Here is a 16043-nt window from a genome sequence, read left to right on the forward strand (position 1 = left end):
GATTCTGTGTCTCCCTCTCTCTCTGACCCTCCCCCGTTCATGCTCTGTCTCTCTCTGTCTCAAAAATAAATAAACGTTGGGGCGCCTGGGGGGCTTGGTCAGTTAACCGTCCGACTTCAGCTCAGGTCATGATCTCACGGTCCGTGGGTTCGAGCCCCGCGTCAGGCTCTGTGCTGACAGCTCAGAGCCTGGAGCCTGTTTCAGATTCTGTGTCTCCCTCTCTCTCTGCACCCCCCCCCCCCGTTCATGCTCTGTCTCTCTCTGTCTTAAAAATAAATAAACGTTAAAAAAAAAATTTAATAAAAATAAATAAATAAACGTTAAAAAAATTTTTTAATAAAAAAATAAAAAGTCAACTGTATTTTTATATATTTTCAATGAACAATCGGAAAATAAAATTAAGAAAGCAATTTCACTTATAACACTAAAAGGAAAAAATACTTAGGAATAAATTTTAAAAAGTAGTACAAAACATATACTCTGAAAACTACAAAGCATTGTTGAAAGAAACCAAAGAATATCTAAATGGAAAGATATCCCATGTTCATAGATCTACCAATTGAACATAATCCCTATCAAAATCCCAGTTTGCTTCTTAGCATAAATTGACAAGCTGATCCTAAAATGCATGTGGAAATTTAAGGGACCCAGAATAGCCAAAACCATCTGGAAAAAGAACAAAGTTGGAGGGCTCACCCATCTTCATTTCAAAACTTACTACAAAGCCAAGTCAGTCAAGGCAATGTGGTCTATAGTATAGACGTGCAGATCAATGGAACAGAACTGAGAATCTGGAAATATCACCTCACATTTACTAAGGTCAACTGATTTTCATCAAGGATGTCAAGATACTGAGTTGGGAAAAAAATATTCTTTTCAACAAATGATGCTGGGACAACTGGATATCCACATGCAAAAGAAATTGTTGTCATACATAAAAATTAACTCATAATAAATTATAGAACTAAATGTAAAAGTTAAAAATATAAAACTCTTGGGGTGCCTGGCTGGCTCAGCCAGTAGCGCACGCATCTCTTGATCAAGGTCATGAGTTCAAGCCCCACATTGGGTGGAGAACTTACGTAAAAAAAAAAAAACAAAAACAAAAACTTGAGACGCCTGGATGGCTCTGTCAGTTAAGCGTCCATCTTCGGTTCAGGTCATCATCTCACCGTTCCTGAGTTTGAGCCCTGCGTCGGACTCTGTGCTGACAGCTCTGAGCCTGGAATCCACTTCAAATTCTGGGTCTCCCTCTCTCTCCGCCCCTCCCCCACTTGCTCTCTCTGTCTCCCTCTTTTTTAAAAATAAATAAACATTGGGGCGCCTGGGTGGCGCAGTCGGTTAAGCGTCCGACTTCAGCCAGGTCACGATCTTGCGGTCCGTGAGTTCGAGCCCCGCGTCAGGCTCTGGGCTGATGGCTCGGAGCCTGGAGCCTGTTTCCGATTCTGTGTCTCCCTCTCTCTCTGCCCCTCCCCCGTTCATGCTCTGTCTCTCTCTGTCCCAAAAATAAATAAAAAACGTTGAAAAAAAAATAAATAAAAAATAAAAATAAATAAACATTTAAAAAGTGTTTTTAAAATCTTAAAAAATGTAAAACTCAGGTGGGCATGCCAAAAATAAAAACAAATTTATAACTCTTAGATGAAAATATAGGAATAACTCTTCATGAGCTTGGGTTAGACAAAGCTTTTGTATACATGACACCAAAAGCACAAGCAACCAAAGAAAAATTAGATAAACTGGACCCCATCAAAATCTAAAACTTCTGGCTTCAAAGGACACCATCAAGGAGGTGACAAGATAACCCACAAGATGGAAGAAGCTATTTGCAAGTCACATATCTGATAAGGGACTTCTATCTAGAACAGATGAAGAATGCTTACAACTGAAAAACAAAAGACAACCTAATTAAAAACTGAGCAAAGGATACAAATAGACACTTCTCCAAAGAAGTTCTACAAATGGCCAATAAGTATGTGGCAAAATGCTCAACATCATTAGTCATCAGGGAAATGCAAATCAAAACCACAGGGAGATAACACTTCACACCCACTAAAATCAAAAAGAGAAAGTAAAAAATAAAAAACAAACAAACAAATAAACCAATTAAATAATGGGCAAGGGTGCCTGGGTAGCTCAGTCGGTGGAGTGTCTGACTTCAGCTTAGGTCATGATCTCATGGGTTGTGGGTTTGAGCCCCACATTGGGCTCACTGCTGTCAGCTCAGAGCTTGCTTGGGATTCTCTCTCTCTCTCTCTCTCTCTCTCTCTCTCTCTCTCTCTCTCTTTCTGCCTCTCCCCTGCACATGCTTTCTCTCTCTCAAAAAAAAAAAAAAAAAAACAGTAATAATAATAAACATTATAAAGAACTTTTTTTTTTTTTTTAACGGGCAGTGGGGCACCTGGCTGGCTAAGTCAGTGGAGCATGCAATTCTTGATCTAGGGGTTGTAAGTTCAAGCCCCACATTGGGTGTAGAGAGTACTTAGAAATGAAATCATAGGGGTGCCTGGGCAGCTCAGTCAGTTGAGTGTTCAACTCTTGAGATTTCCATTCGGGTCATGATCCCAGGGCCGTGGGATCAAGCCCCACATCGCGTTCTGCACTAAGCATGGAGCCTGTTTAGGATCCTCTTTCTCCCTCTGCCTCTGCCCTTTCCCCCACCACTGCACTTGCGCGCTCTCTCTAAATAAACATAATAATAATAATAATAATAATAATAATAATAATTAATTAAATTACATTTGGGCAGAGGACCTGAATGGACATTTTTTTCAAAGAAGACAAGCAGATGGCCAACAGACACATGAAAAGATGCTTAACATCATAAATCATCAGGTAAATGCAAATAAAAACCACAATGAGATACCACTCATACCTCTCAGAAAGGCTAGAATCAAAAAGATACATAGAGATCTTGCCATTAGCAACAATGTGGATGGATGTAGAATGCTAAGTGAAATAAGTCAGATAGAAAAGACAAATACCATTTGATTTCATTTATATGTGGGATCTAAAAAAAAAAAAACACCAAAAGAAAGAAAAGAAGAGAAAAGAAAAGAAAAGAAAAGAAAAGAAAAGAAAAGAAAAGAAAAAAGAAAAAAAGGAAAGGAAAGGAAAGAAAGGGGCGCCTGGGTGGCTCAGTTGGTTGAGCATCTGACTTCGGCTCAGGTCATGATCTCGCAGTTTGACAAGTTTGAGCCCCGCATCGGACTCTGTGCTGACAGCTGAGAACCTGGAGCCTGTTTCAGGTTCTGTGTCTCCCTCTCTCTCTCTGTGCCCCTCCCCCGCTCATGCTCTGTCTCTCTCTACCTCAAAAATAAATAAAACATTAAAAAAATTTTTTTTTAAATAAAGAAAAGAAAAGAGAAAAAAGAAAAGCAAACCAAAGAAGAGAAGAGAAAAGAAAGGGACTCTTAAATACAGAAAACAAACTGGTGGTGGCCAGAAGGAAGGTGGGTGGAGACATGGGTGAAATAGATAAAGGGGATTCGGAGGTACAAACTTCCAGTAATAAAATAAAGAAGTCATGGAGATGAAAACACAGCATAGGCAATACAGTCAACAATATTGTAATAACGCATGGTGACAGATGGTGACTGCACTTATTGTTGTAAGCACTGAGTAATGTATAGAATTGTTGAATCACTACGTTGTACACCTCAAAGTAATATAACGCTGTTAATTATACTTAAATTTAAACAAATGAGGCAAAAAAAGAGAGAAATAACAAGTGTTGTTGAGGATGTGGAGAAACTGGAACACTCACACCCTGCTGGTAGGACAGCTGGTGTAGCCACTTTGAAAAACTGGTGTAGCCACTTTGAAAAACAGTCTGGCGGCTCCTCAAAAGTTAAATACAGAGTTACTGTATGACTCAGCAATTCTGCTCCCCGTACATAACCGAGAGAAATGTAAACGTATGTTCATGCAAAAACTTGTACACAAATGTTCCGAGCAGGATTACTCGTAATAGCCAAAAAGTGGAAACAACCCAAGTGTCCATCAACTGATGAGCAGATAAGCGAAATGTGGTCTATTCCATACAATGGAATATTATCCAGCAATAAAAAGAATGAAGTACTGACACACGCCACAACAAGGATGAACCTTGAAGACGGGGTGCCAAGTAAAAGAAGTTCATCACAAAAGACCGTGCATAGTGTAAGTCCATTTCCATGAGAAATCCAGAACAGGCAAATGCACAGAGACACAGAGTAGCTTAGTGTTGCCTAGTAGGAGGTTTGGGGAAAACGGGATTGATGGCTAAAGGGGGCGAGGTTTCTTTTTAGGGTGATGAAAATGTGCTAACATCTATTGTAGTGATGGTTGCACAACTCTGTTAAAAACCATTGAATTGCAGGGGTGCCTGGGTGGCTCAGTCAGTTAAGCGTCTGACTTCGAGTCAGATCATGATCTCACCATCCTTGAGTTCAAGCCTTGCGTCAGGCTCTGTGCTGACAGCTCGGCCCGTGGAGCTGGTTGCAGATTCTGTGTCTCCCTCGCTCTCTGCCCTTCCCCCACTCACATTTGTGTGTGTGTCTCTCTCTTTTTTAAAAATATTTTTAAATTAAAAAAAATTTTTAATAAAAAATAAAATATAACAAAATTTGTAGAGATAGTGCCACAAGGCAGAGCATAGGGAATCTAGTCAATGACACTGTAATAGCGTTGTTACGGTGACAGATGGTAGCTACACTTGTGAGTACAGCCTAACACAAACTCGTCAAATCACTGCGTCGTACACTTAAAACGAGTGGAACATTGTGTGTCACCTATACTCAATTAAAAAATATATATATATGTCCATGCATGGGCAAAGCGTTTGAACGCTCAACTTACCAAGAAGCTATAAAGAGAGCAAAGAAGCACTTTAAAAGATACTCAACGTCATTAATTCTTAAGGAAACTCGATCACAAAATGATATCACTACGTAGTTATTAGAATAGAAAACCAACAAAAACAAAATTAAAAACCCCTCCAAATAAAAAAAAAAAATTTTTTTTATAGAAAGTGCCAAAATGCCCTCCAAGGTGGCTGCAGTGATTCACACGGGCCCCCAGTCAGTGGGGAGTGCTGGGGCCTCCACGTTTCCCACTGCTTGGAGCTGGCACAAGCCTCACCGCTGGTCGCCACAGCTTCCTGGGCTTCTCCCTGCACAGAGCCTCCCAGCTCACAGAAACCTTCCACGCTGCACTTAGGTCCCCAGCATCTTCCTTCTGGTGTCACCCTGGAAACTCCACTCAGTGACTCAGGTCTGCTCCTGTCTCTTCGGGTCCAGTCCTGCCTATGGGTCTCGGCAAAGTCCCTGAGAGCAGCACAGAGTGTCCTCGCTCCCACTGATCACTTTAGCCCATGGGGGAGATGGGCACCAAGGTCAAGAAGAGGAAACAACAGGGGCGCCTGGGTGGCTTGGTCGGTTAAGCGTCCGACTCCGGCTCAGGTCATGATCTCACGGTCCGTGAGTTCGAGCCCCGCGTCGGGCTCTGTGCTGACAGCTCAGAGCCTGGAGCCTGTTTCAGATTCTGTGTCTCCCTCTCTCTCTGCCCCTCCCCTGTTCATGCTCTGTCTCTCTCTGTCTCAAAAATAAATAAACATTAAAAAAAAACTTAAAAAAAAAAAAAAGAAAAAGAGGAAAGAACAGTGCCTTCAGTAGGGAGAGCCCAGAGAACCTTCCAAGAAAAGACCAAGGGGTTCTGCTCCACTGTCCCAGTGCCCCTTACTCACTCACCTCAGCCTCAGCCAGACTGATCTGCCTCTCCAGATCCTCAGGCATCATTTTCCCTCTGGAAAAGAAAACTGAGTGGGTAAAGAAGTATTGGGTTTTCTCAGCTAGGAGGCAGACCTGTTGAGAACAGGGTAATGTGGGGTTCACTATGCAGAGGCCACAATGTTGATCTTTCCCTAAGGGGAGTGAGAGGATCTCAGGGGACAGGGCTAGAGACACTGGTAGACAGAAGTGGCAATTCTGTAGGAACAGTGGGGAGAAAAGCCCACTTGGGGCATGGGCCTGAGCCCAGAACTTCTGGCAGCAGGAAGGTACACTGTGCCACACTGGGTCTGAGCCATGTGAACGGAAGGACCTTCACCTCTCATCTGTCTTGACTATCCAGACACTGTCGGTGCCAAGTCCCAGAAAAGCAGCTCCCTTCTTAATGGAGTAATGACACTGTGGAGAAAGGCAGAGGGCGGATTAGGCTGGGGGCAAGAGGGCAGGGAGGATGGGAAAGGGAGAGACTGGTAAATGTGCGAGCCCCAGTAGATGAGACCCCGTAGACTGGGGCTTCTCAAAAGTTCCTGTGCCCACAGATCACCAGGGTGTCTGGTTCCAATGCAGATTCAGATTCAGTATGTCTGGGCTGGGGCCTGAGATCCGGCATTTCGGACAAGCTCCCAGGTGATCCTGATGCTGCTGGTCCACAGACCACACTCTGAGTAGAAAGGGTGTGGACTATGTCCGCTGCACTCATTGTCCCTTCGCTACCTTCAGACAGAAGGCAAGGTGAACGGAAGCCTTTACTCAGCCCCTTGATTGGAAGGGAGCACCTCTGCCTGGGGGCAGGCTGGCCCCAGAAGAGATGGGTCTGGGCAGGCTGACTCAGCTGGCTGAAGATTAGAATCAGGAGGCCCAGGGTAGGTCTGGACCTCTTCCCACCTCCTTTGATGTGAAGAGCGCCAGGGGTGGCAGTCCCCGGAGGCCCCTCTGCTTGCAATCTGGGTAGCGCTGATAGCGGGCCAGGTTCATGGCATACATGTTGGAGATGGAGCCACCTGTCACGGGGAGAGTGGCAAGAGGGAGGAGCAGTGGGTCAAAACTGGAGCTTGCTGCCCCTGACCTCTCCACCCAGGAGAACTGATCAAAGAAGCACGAGACACTGGCTCCCAGGGCTCTGCAAATGGCCTGCTGACAACACAGAACAGCCCCAGGATCTGCAGATCCCCCTGACTACTCCCCTCCACGTCCTGGGCTGACCCAGGATGGTGCCTCCCCTCCCCAGAGCAGGCACTGGAGTGCTGATCCCATGGACTGCTTGGTAAACATGAGGATACAGAGGACTGGGCAGCTTCTCTCTGGTTTGGCCCAAGCCCAGCTGGAGAGGAAACAAGGAGGAGTCACCCCTCCCTGCACAGAACATGAGAATAGTGGGAGAGGAGGAACCCTCAAAAAGGCCAGAGAGAGGCTTCCTCCTTCTCACATACCAGGACAGAAGACCCCATCCCCAGAGCTCCAGCCCACCAGGGCCCGGAGTTTCTTCAGCACCTCTTCTTCCATAAGTACGAACACCGGGGCAATTTCATAAGTGTACCTGCCAGGAGAGGGAGGGATGAGAAGGGAAAAGAGGAGGGAGGGCTGGCCAGGTCAGACTCTCAGTGGAGTAGAAAAAGGAGGTGGAGACACTGAGTGAGGAAAGGTCCAAAGGGAGGAATGAGCTGGTGACAAAGAGCCAGAGAAGCAAGAATGAAGAAAAACTGGGGTCAGGAGGCATGCGAAAGCTGGGAGAAAGGGAGCCCAAAGGGTACAAGGAGAAAAACTGCCAGTAGAGATGCCAGAAAACAGGGGGCAGGGGGTGGGGAGCAAAACCATTCTCCTCCTTCCCCCAGGGCTATGTCTCCCCGAAACCCAATCCTTTGGAAGGTGGGGGAAGGGGCCTTGGGAAGACTCACTGGCTGGTGTTGAGGCTCTCAGTGATAACGCGCCCGGCCAGAGAGTGGGGATCCAACCCTGAGAAGAGCTGGTTGAAGAAGTGCGGGTGACCTGGACAAGGGGGGCGGGGAGCTCAGAGTGGAGTTGCCGGGGCAAACTCCGGCCACTCCTCCCGCCACGACCCAGGACCCACAGGTCTTCACGCTATAGCGGATCACCGCCCGGCACCGCGCCAGGATCTGCTCTGGTGCCTCGCCCTGGCTGCGCAACTCCAGATCCAGAAGCCGCTTCAGCTCCTCTGGCTCCTTCCACTCGCAGACCTAGCAAGAGAAGCAGGGGATTCTGGGGGCCCGTGGACACTCCACCGACTGGCTGCCCAAGCCACATCTCAACTTGCACTGAAAACGAGTTAGAAATATTTCCAAAGCAACTCATGAACCAGGGTAAAGACGGCGTGACCCAGGATAGAATCCCTGAGGCACCCAGTGAGACAGTGATGAATTCTGGGGAGAAGCCTGGTGGGAGGAGGACAGTTCTGAGCCAGGTGTGATGCACGGCAGGAGGAGGGGGAAAGGACCCACCTTCTCTGAAGCACTGGTCCCTTTCCGAATGACCTCATCCACCACAATCCCAAACACATCCCGGAGCAAGGCTTCGGCAGCCACCGGGTCCCCATCAAGGGAGAAGAGTGGTTTCGAGTCAGCCATCAGGATAAAATCTGTGAGCAAAGCAGGAGTTATTCCCTACTCAGCCTGTGTACTCCACCTGGAACTGACCAGCAAGAATCCCAACCCCTATAACAAGCCTATGGCCCCAGTCCTGCAGTCCAGTCCCAGCCTTCACTGTACAGACAAGGGCAAGTGAGGGCCCAGGGAGAAAGTCAGTAACAACAGCAGGAAAGTTCGTGGTGAGCAGGTGGAAACTCGTGGCCACTGCCCACGCAAGGCAAAGACGAGAGGCGTACCTTTCCACTCAGGTCTCCGTTCAAGTGAGCCAGAGGCAGGGCACACAACTAACTTTGAGAGTGTTAGGACCAGGACAGCAGAGGGGGTGAGGTATAGGCAGCAGTCACATGACCATGAGATCACTCTCATGACCCTTGCCCCAAAGAGAACTTACAGATTTGGGACAGGGACAGCGGGTTAAGTCCCTGAATAATCATTAGCTAACATGAAGAAGGGGGAGATGAGATGACAGGCAAAAACATTAACATCAGGGTTTAAGAGAACAGCCAGAAGGACTAGAGAATGAGAGGGTTGAAGTGGGGCCTGGCTGCGACCACGACCACAGGGAGGACATGGGGAATGTTCAGCAGGGACATGAGGGCAGCCGGGGCAGGAAACTGCCGCAGGTGACCCTGGAGACCGAGGGGGAGGGAGCCTGAGAGAGAGAGACAGGTGGAGGTGAAATGGTTTATCTCTTTGCATCCCAACCCCCAGAGGCTTTTCAGACCCATCCTGATTTCCAAAGTCCTCTCCTAGAGCGGGAAGAAAAAGGGGTTATGTTGAGTAAGCATTTTGTTAAACAAGTGTCATCCTGTGCCCCGCAGGCTGAGGGTGCTCAATACACAGAAAGCCGTTGTTTGAAGTGAGCACCAACTGTGTTCACGACAGGGTGCTGGGGACTGAGAAAGTCTCCCTGTCTGCTGGGAGGACACAGATGCACCTGCAACAGTCACAGCCCAGGGCAGTCTGGATGCGGCCCCCAAGGGCTATTGAGGAAAAGAGGAGATGGGTGGCGGCTGAAGGCTGGGGAAGGTGTGTAGTGGGACTGGGGCTGAATCTTGAAAGTGGGCAGGAGAAATGGGATTGGCGAAAGTGGGGGATGGGGGGTGGGGAGAGGCATTCGGGGACAGAGGGCTGCCATGAGCTAACATGGGAAAAGAGTATGGAAGGTCAGTGAAGGCGCCAGGCTGGCTGGAGGGAGGTCTGCAAAGATGATATGGGAGCAAAGGCAGGGTGGGCAGGGCTGCATGATTATGGGGAGGCTTGAGTGCCACCTAGGCCCAAGGATCTGGATTTTATCCTGCAGAAAACAGGAGGCCATTGAAAGACTCTGTGGCATGGAATAATGTGATGAAAGTGACGCTCAGAAGACCAGTATATGGCACAGGGTTGCAGAATTAACAGGGCGTTCCTGTAAACCAGGCAAGAAGTGATCCACATTTGAATAAGGGTGGCGTGGGTAGGAAAGGATAGAGGACTGAGGAGGTCAGCCCAAAGTTCTGATGAACTGCTAGAACAGAAAGCAGATTCAAGAGTCAGGGTACAGCTAAAGCCTTGTGATGGGCTCCATTCCCCATGGGAGAGAATGTTCGGAGAGATGGTCAAGGAGAGAGGGGAAATCCAAGGCTTAGGAACCCTCGCCCCAAATGAGGGGGCGAGAGGATCCAGGAAACATGAAGAGGAACCTTCCTCAAAGTGGGCTGCTCTGATATAATCTGTCAACAGCTGCTGGAACCCCACGCTAGTTGAAAACACAGGTTCAAGGGACCGTAGTGGTCCCACCCTTAAACTTTCCCTCAGCAGACTGGGTTTGGGGCAAATAGGAGAGCTGACCCAGGCCTTGCGAATGAAAGAGTCAATCCTTCATCAATGTCACTTTAGCTCTCCTGACAGGTGGCAGCTGTGGGGTGTTTGGGTGGAGAGACTTGAGGGAGAGAAGCAGAGAAAGACAGCACTTACTATATGCCACACTCTGTACTTAATATGTATTATCATCATCTTTGCAACTGTTTAGGGTAAGTTTATTACCCACATTTAAGGTTTTTTTTAATGTTTATTTTTGAGAGGGGGGTAGGGACAGAGAGAGAGAAGGAGACACAGAATCTGAAGCAGGCTTCAGGCTCTGAGCTGTCAACACAGAGCCCGACACAGGGCTCAAACCCACAAGCAGTGAGATCATGGCCTGAGCCAAAATCAGACCCTTGACCAAATGAGACACCCAGGTGCCCCTATTACCAACATTTAAAGGTGAGGAAGAGGTACCTCTAAGATTCCAGAGGTACTATGTATATCACTCGTTGAGATCACGCAGCCGGCATGTGGCCAAGCTGGGTCTGAACCCACGTGTGTCAGGCTCTGAGGCCCCTGCTCCTAACCATTATGCTCGATTGCCTCTCACGTGGCTCTCTCGGGCACTGAGTTTGCTGTGGTGCAAAGACCACTGGGCCAGAAGTGAGAATGCTTCAGGGCCTCAGTTTCTGTAAAATAAGGGGTTTTCAAGAGAGAACCCCCAAGGCATCTACTGGTGTTCACAGGAGCTCAGTGTGGGTAGAAAACAGGTTGCCAGGTTTGTAAGGAGGGAACAGCTGGTGAGCAACGAGAGACCCCTGCCAGGAGGGAGGCTTTTCCCAAAGCTCGGAAGAGAGGGTCTACAGGGAAGACTGTGTGTGGCCGCCTTCCCAGCACCTGCTTTACCCATTCCACCTCAGTCATGGCTCAGAAATGAAAACTGGAGGTGAGGGCTCTAGCACTCCCAGTGTCCTCCAGGGATAAACGGGGAGATGAGACATCACTACCCTTGTTCCCCATACGCAATCCTGCCCTGGGAACCTTAGAGAGGGAAGGGCCCCTGCCTGCAAAGAGTTTTTCTTTTTAAAAGGAAGAAGGACAAAAGCAAAGAAACATGAATGGAGTTAGGAATAGGGCCTTAGCCCCTAGCTGAGAAGATGGTGGTAGGAACAAGTAGCATTTGTTAAAAAATTCACAAGTTTCTTCCAATTTCATGGGATCTCTAGTCCATCGACTCCTCTAACCATCAACTCCCACACCTGTATTCCTTTCACTTTTGCAACCCAGATTGTATGTTCTGTCGTTTCAACCACTCTTTGTGCAAAATCCTCAACTCCCTGGCCCTTTGGTGCTTCCACCAAATCCACCCGGTGAAACCCCAATCCAATTGGCCAGTCCTTCTCTTACCAAATCCACCAGGACTACTGGATTCTGCTAGTAAAAGCCACCCAACCATTCAAATCAACATCGCTACAAATTCAAGGTCTCCGTGCTCATTCCAATTAAACACAGCAGGTTAAACACCTACGTTTACCACTCTTCCTTCCTGAAACTGCTAAAATTGCATCAGTGAAATTTTAAAGCCGGGAGAATAAAGCAAATGAGAAGAGAGACAAGAGGTGAGAGATGTCATTAATCATAGATGATAGAAAGCAGATGAGAAGTGGTAACTGGTTTAGCAAATGACAGAAAGTCAAACCAGTGTGTCCGCAGAAGGCCATGCCAATGGGAAACGAGCTGGTTCTTGGGGCAGAAGCCCAGAAGGGCTCAGGAATTAAAAACACCAGCCATCTTGGAAGGCAGGAAGGAGTTGTGTAAGTTTGTGTACCGAACAGTTAAACCCGCACTCTCCTCCCCAACCTGTTCAGCCAGGAAACTCTCCTTCTTTCCCCCGACTTCCAAAGAAAGCAAGAGATTTGTTTTCTAGAGAAAATGAAACAGGTAGGGTGGGACTTAGGGAGGCCAGGGAAACACAGCAGGTGAGTATGAGGCATTGCACTGAGTGGAGGAGGGTGAGAAGGAAGTGACTATCACATCAGCTCCTTTCTTCTAACCAGCATTCAGAACCAGTGGCCAGAGGTGAGCCTTCTAGGGCCAGGAGACTAGAGGATTCCTCTCCAGAGAAACTGACCTTGATAGCCCCAGAGAAAAGACCTCCTGATGCTCTTATCTCAGTCTTCACCTGATCACCCGGTCAGTGGTGCCCACAAGTCAATATGGCCTACCCATGCACTTGGGCCTTCTAATACGCCTGAGTGCCTCCCTCTTCGATGGGAGCGGCCAGCCAGCCAGAGTTACCAGACCCTTGAGAAAAGCCCCTAACCTGAACCACAGACGTAAAAAGACAAACTGAAAAAAGGCATTTGGTGGAAGAAGAGAAATGCAGGGAGAAGAAAGCCTCAAAATTTCAAGAAGATACTGCATTCATTAAAAAATAGGTCGCCCTCAAAAAGGAATACTCAGAGAACATGAAGAAGCTCTAGGATTTTAAAAATATGACAACCGAAATGAAAAATTAGAAATAAAAGGAAGCCAAGAAAATCACACAGAAAGATAAAAATATAAAGAGATGGATAAAGAAAAGAACTTTAGATCAATCCAGAAGGCCCAATAGTCGAGTAATAAAAGTTTCAGAAATAGACAGGGGGAGAAAAGGAGGAAGGAAATCAAAGACATCTGTAAAGAACAGAAAGATTAAATTTTTTTTTTACATTTATTTATTTTTGAGAAAGAAAGTGAGACAAAGCATGAGCAGGGGAGGGATAGAGAGACAGAAGGAGACACAGAAGCTGAAGCAGGCTCCAGGCTCTGAGCAAGTGGTCAGCACAGAGCCTGATGCGGGGCACGAACCCACAAACTGTGAGATCATGACCTGAGCTGAAGTCAGATGCTCAACCGACTAAGCCACCCAGGTGCCCCAAAACAGAAAGATAGATTAAAAGAATCCACTGAATGACCAAAACAAAGACAGATTATAATATTATTTTAGAACAACGGGGGATCTGAAGACTTCCAGAGATAAAACAAAACAAACAAATACACCAAAACCAGGTCATAGACAAAAGACAGGAGAATCAGACCAAATCAAATACCTCCAACACAGGAGAGAGGTGAAGGGAATCCCAGGGACTGTAATGAAGGCAGTAACCATATTCAGAGGATAAAAGCACTCAGTTTTGTGTTATCTGCCCTCTGGATACCCCCCCCCCCACCGCCTCCAACTTCCTCCTTCTCTTCCTCCCTTCCTTCTTTCAGTATTTGTTCAGTATCTAGTACATGCCAAGCACTTTGGTGGCCGCTAGAGGTACAATAGAGAGCAAAAGACCATAGCCCTAGGGGAACCTGGCTGGCTCAGTCAGTGAGTTCAAGTCCCATGTTGGGCATAGTGCTTACTTAATTAAAAGGGTGGCGGATGGAAATGCCATAGCTCTGTCATGAAGCTCACAGTCTAAGCAAGGTCACTGGTGAGCCAACTCTCATGCACAGAGGTGGTTTTGTTTGGTTTGTACAGTATGTTTTGTTTGTTTGTTTACATAATCTCTAGGCCCAATGTGGGGCTCGAATTCACGACCCCAAGATCAAGAGCCACATGCTCTGCCAACTGAGCCAGCCAGGTGCCCCTGTTTTAAAACTTTGAAAAGTGATTGACAATACTATAACTTCCAGCTCCTCGTGAAAAAAATCAGAAGGCCTGGCAATCATCTGTAGTTGGAGTTGACCCTTTATTATTATTGCAGTTTTGCATTCATTATGCTTTCTTTCCGATTTTTATTTTTGAGTAAGCACTATATTCAGGTAGTTCAAAAATCAAAATATATAAAAAATATTAATAGTGAAGAGTCTAATCCCCAACCATTCCATGTGCCCCATTCCTCCTTCCACTCCCACAGGTAACCATTTTTAATAGTTTCTTGGGTAATCTTTCAGAGTTTTTACTGTAAATACTAACAAATGTGACTATGTATTCTTACTTTCTCTCTTTTCACACAAATGATAGCATATAATCACTGATTTGTACCTTGTTTTCTTTCAGTTAACAATATATAGGTGACCTTTTATCAGCATATATAGAACTTCTACATTCTTTTTTTAAGTTTATTTATTTTGAGAGAGAGAGAGAGAGAGAGAGACAGTGCAAGTGGGGGAGGGGTGGAGAGAGTGATAGAGAGGGAGAGAGAGAAGATCTCAAGCAGGCTCTGCACTGTCAGTGCAAGCCCAATGCAGGGCTCAAACTCTCATATCATGAGATCATGACCTGAGCCAAAGTCGGATGCTTAACCGACTGAGCCACCCAGGCACCCTATTCTTTTTTAAATAGAACAGCTTTATTGAGATATAATTTACATGTCACAAAACAAACCCCTTTACATTGTGCATTTCAGTGGTGTTTTTTATATATACGGTAACAAAATTGTGCAGCCACCATCACTAATTCTAGAACATTTTCATCACCCCAAAAAGAAACTCATCAGTGGTCACTCCTCATTCTCCATTTCCCGCCCCCTTATACCTCCAGACACCACTAACCTATTTTCTGCCTCTACACACTTGCTTATTCCAGACATTTCATATAAATAGACGCATACAATATATGATCTTCTGTGACTGGCTTCTGTTACTGAACATAATGTTTTCAAGGTTCGTTCATTTTTGTAGCACATAGCGGCTACATATCGGAACTTCATTCCCTTTTACAGCCAAATAATCCATCACATGGATATACCACGTTTTATTTATCTATTCACCAACTTACGGACCTTTGGGTTGTGTCTACTTTTTGGCTATTGTGAACAGCGCTGCTGTGAACATAAATGTACAGGTTTTTGTGTGGGCACATGTTTTCAATTCTCCTGGGTACGTAGCTGGTAGTGGAATCACTGGGTCGTATGGTAACTCTGTGTTTCACTTTTTGAGGAACTACCAAACTGCGTTCCAAAGTGCCAGCACCATCCTACATTCCCATCAGTATTGGACAAGGGTTCCAATTTCTCCAAATCCTTGTCAGACTTACTATTATCTCTTTTATTTATTTTTTATTTTTTATTTTTATTTTTAAAAAAAAATTTTTTTTAAGGTTTATTCATTTCTCAGAGACAGAGAGACACAGGGTGAGTGGGGGAGGGGCAGAGAGAGAGAGGGAGACACAGAATCTGAAACAGGCTTCAGGCTCTGAGCTGTCAGCACAGATCCTGATGCGGGGCTTGAACTCGTGAACCACGAGACCATGACCTGAGCCGAAGTCGGACGCCCAACTGACTGAGCCACCCAGGTGCCCCTATTATCTCTTTTATTACAGCCATCTGCATTTGTTATTTTGATAAGGATTGCCAACTTCCGGAGGGTACCAGTATACGAAAGTGCCCGTGATCTTGGCCTCGGTGGCAGAGTATGCCTATCAAACTTCTGAATCTTTTTAATTTGAGTACAATATGATATCTTAGAATGGTTTCATTTTAGTTGAACATCTGCATTAGTCAATTTTGCTGTGGTAACTAACGGCTTCAAAATCCCACGGGCTTGCAACAACAGAAGTTTATTTCTCTTTCATGGTTTACATTGGTGGTGGGGTTGGCTCTAGTCCTGACCCACGTGCCTTTATTCCACGACCCAGGCTGAAGGAACAGCCCCTATCTGGGACACGATGTTCTCATGGCAGAAGGAAAGGAACAAAAGGCAGAGAAAACCACGCAACGACTCTTAAAAATTCTGCTCATACCTGGCATATGGCACATCCGCTCATATCCCATTGACCAAGGCAAACCCCAGGGCAGCGGGGTGAGGATGTATGTTCCTCTCACAGGAGGGTGCTGCAAAGCTCATGGCGATGGGTGAAGATGTAATCTCTCATCACAAGGTCATGAGACATAGGCCCTTAAAATTTTGCATT

General features: G+C 46.3%; 1 protein-coding gene across 3 annotated transcripts in view; it reads right to left on the reverse strand.

The window, feature by feature from the left end:
* CSAD (cysteine sulfinic acid decarboxylase) overlaps positions 1–16043 on the reverse strand; it is a 30770-nt gene that overhangs the window by 5686 nt on the left and 9041 nt on the right. For 2 of the 3 annotated variants that reach the window (XM_078449834.2, XM_078449833.2), the window contains exons 2-8: positions 8225–8361; positions 7837–7963; positions 7664–7754; positions 7199–7305; positions 6654–6769; positions 6088–6167; positions 5730–5784 (exon numbers count right to left, since the gene is read on the reverse strand). In XM_078449834.2, coding sequence (XP_078305960.1) covers positions 5730–5784; positions 6088–6167; positions 6654–6769; positions 7199–7305; positions 7664–7754; positions 7837–7963; positions 8225–8350 — 702 coding nt within the window. In that variant the 5' untranslated portion in view covers positions 8351–8361. Of the gene's footprint in view, positions 1–5729; positions 5785–6087; positions 6168–6653; positions 6770–7198; positions 7306–7663; positions 7755–7836; positions 7964–8224; positions 8362–8607; positions 10400–16043 lie in introns of those variants that run through there. The other variant, XM_060657492.3, reaches the window with a different exon arrangement.

This window comes from Panthera onca, chromosome B4 (genome assembly GCF_046562875.1).
Source record: "Panthera onca isolate mPanOnc1 chromosome B4, mPanOnc1 haplotype 2, whole genome shotgun sequence".
Classification (NCBI taxonomy): domain Eukaryota; kingdom Metazoa; phylum Chordata; class Mammalia; order Carnivora; family Felidae; genus Panthera; species Panthera onca.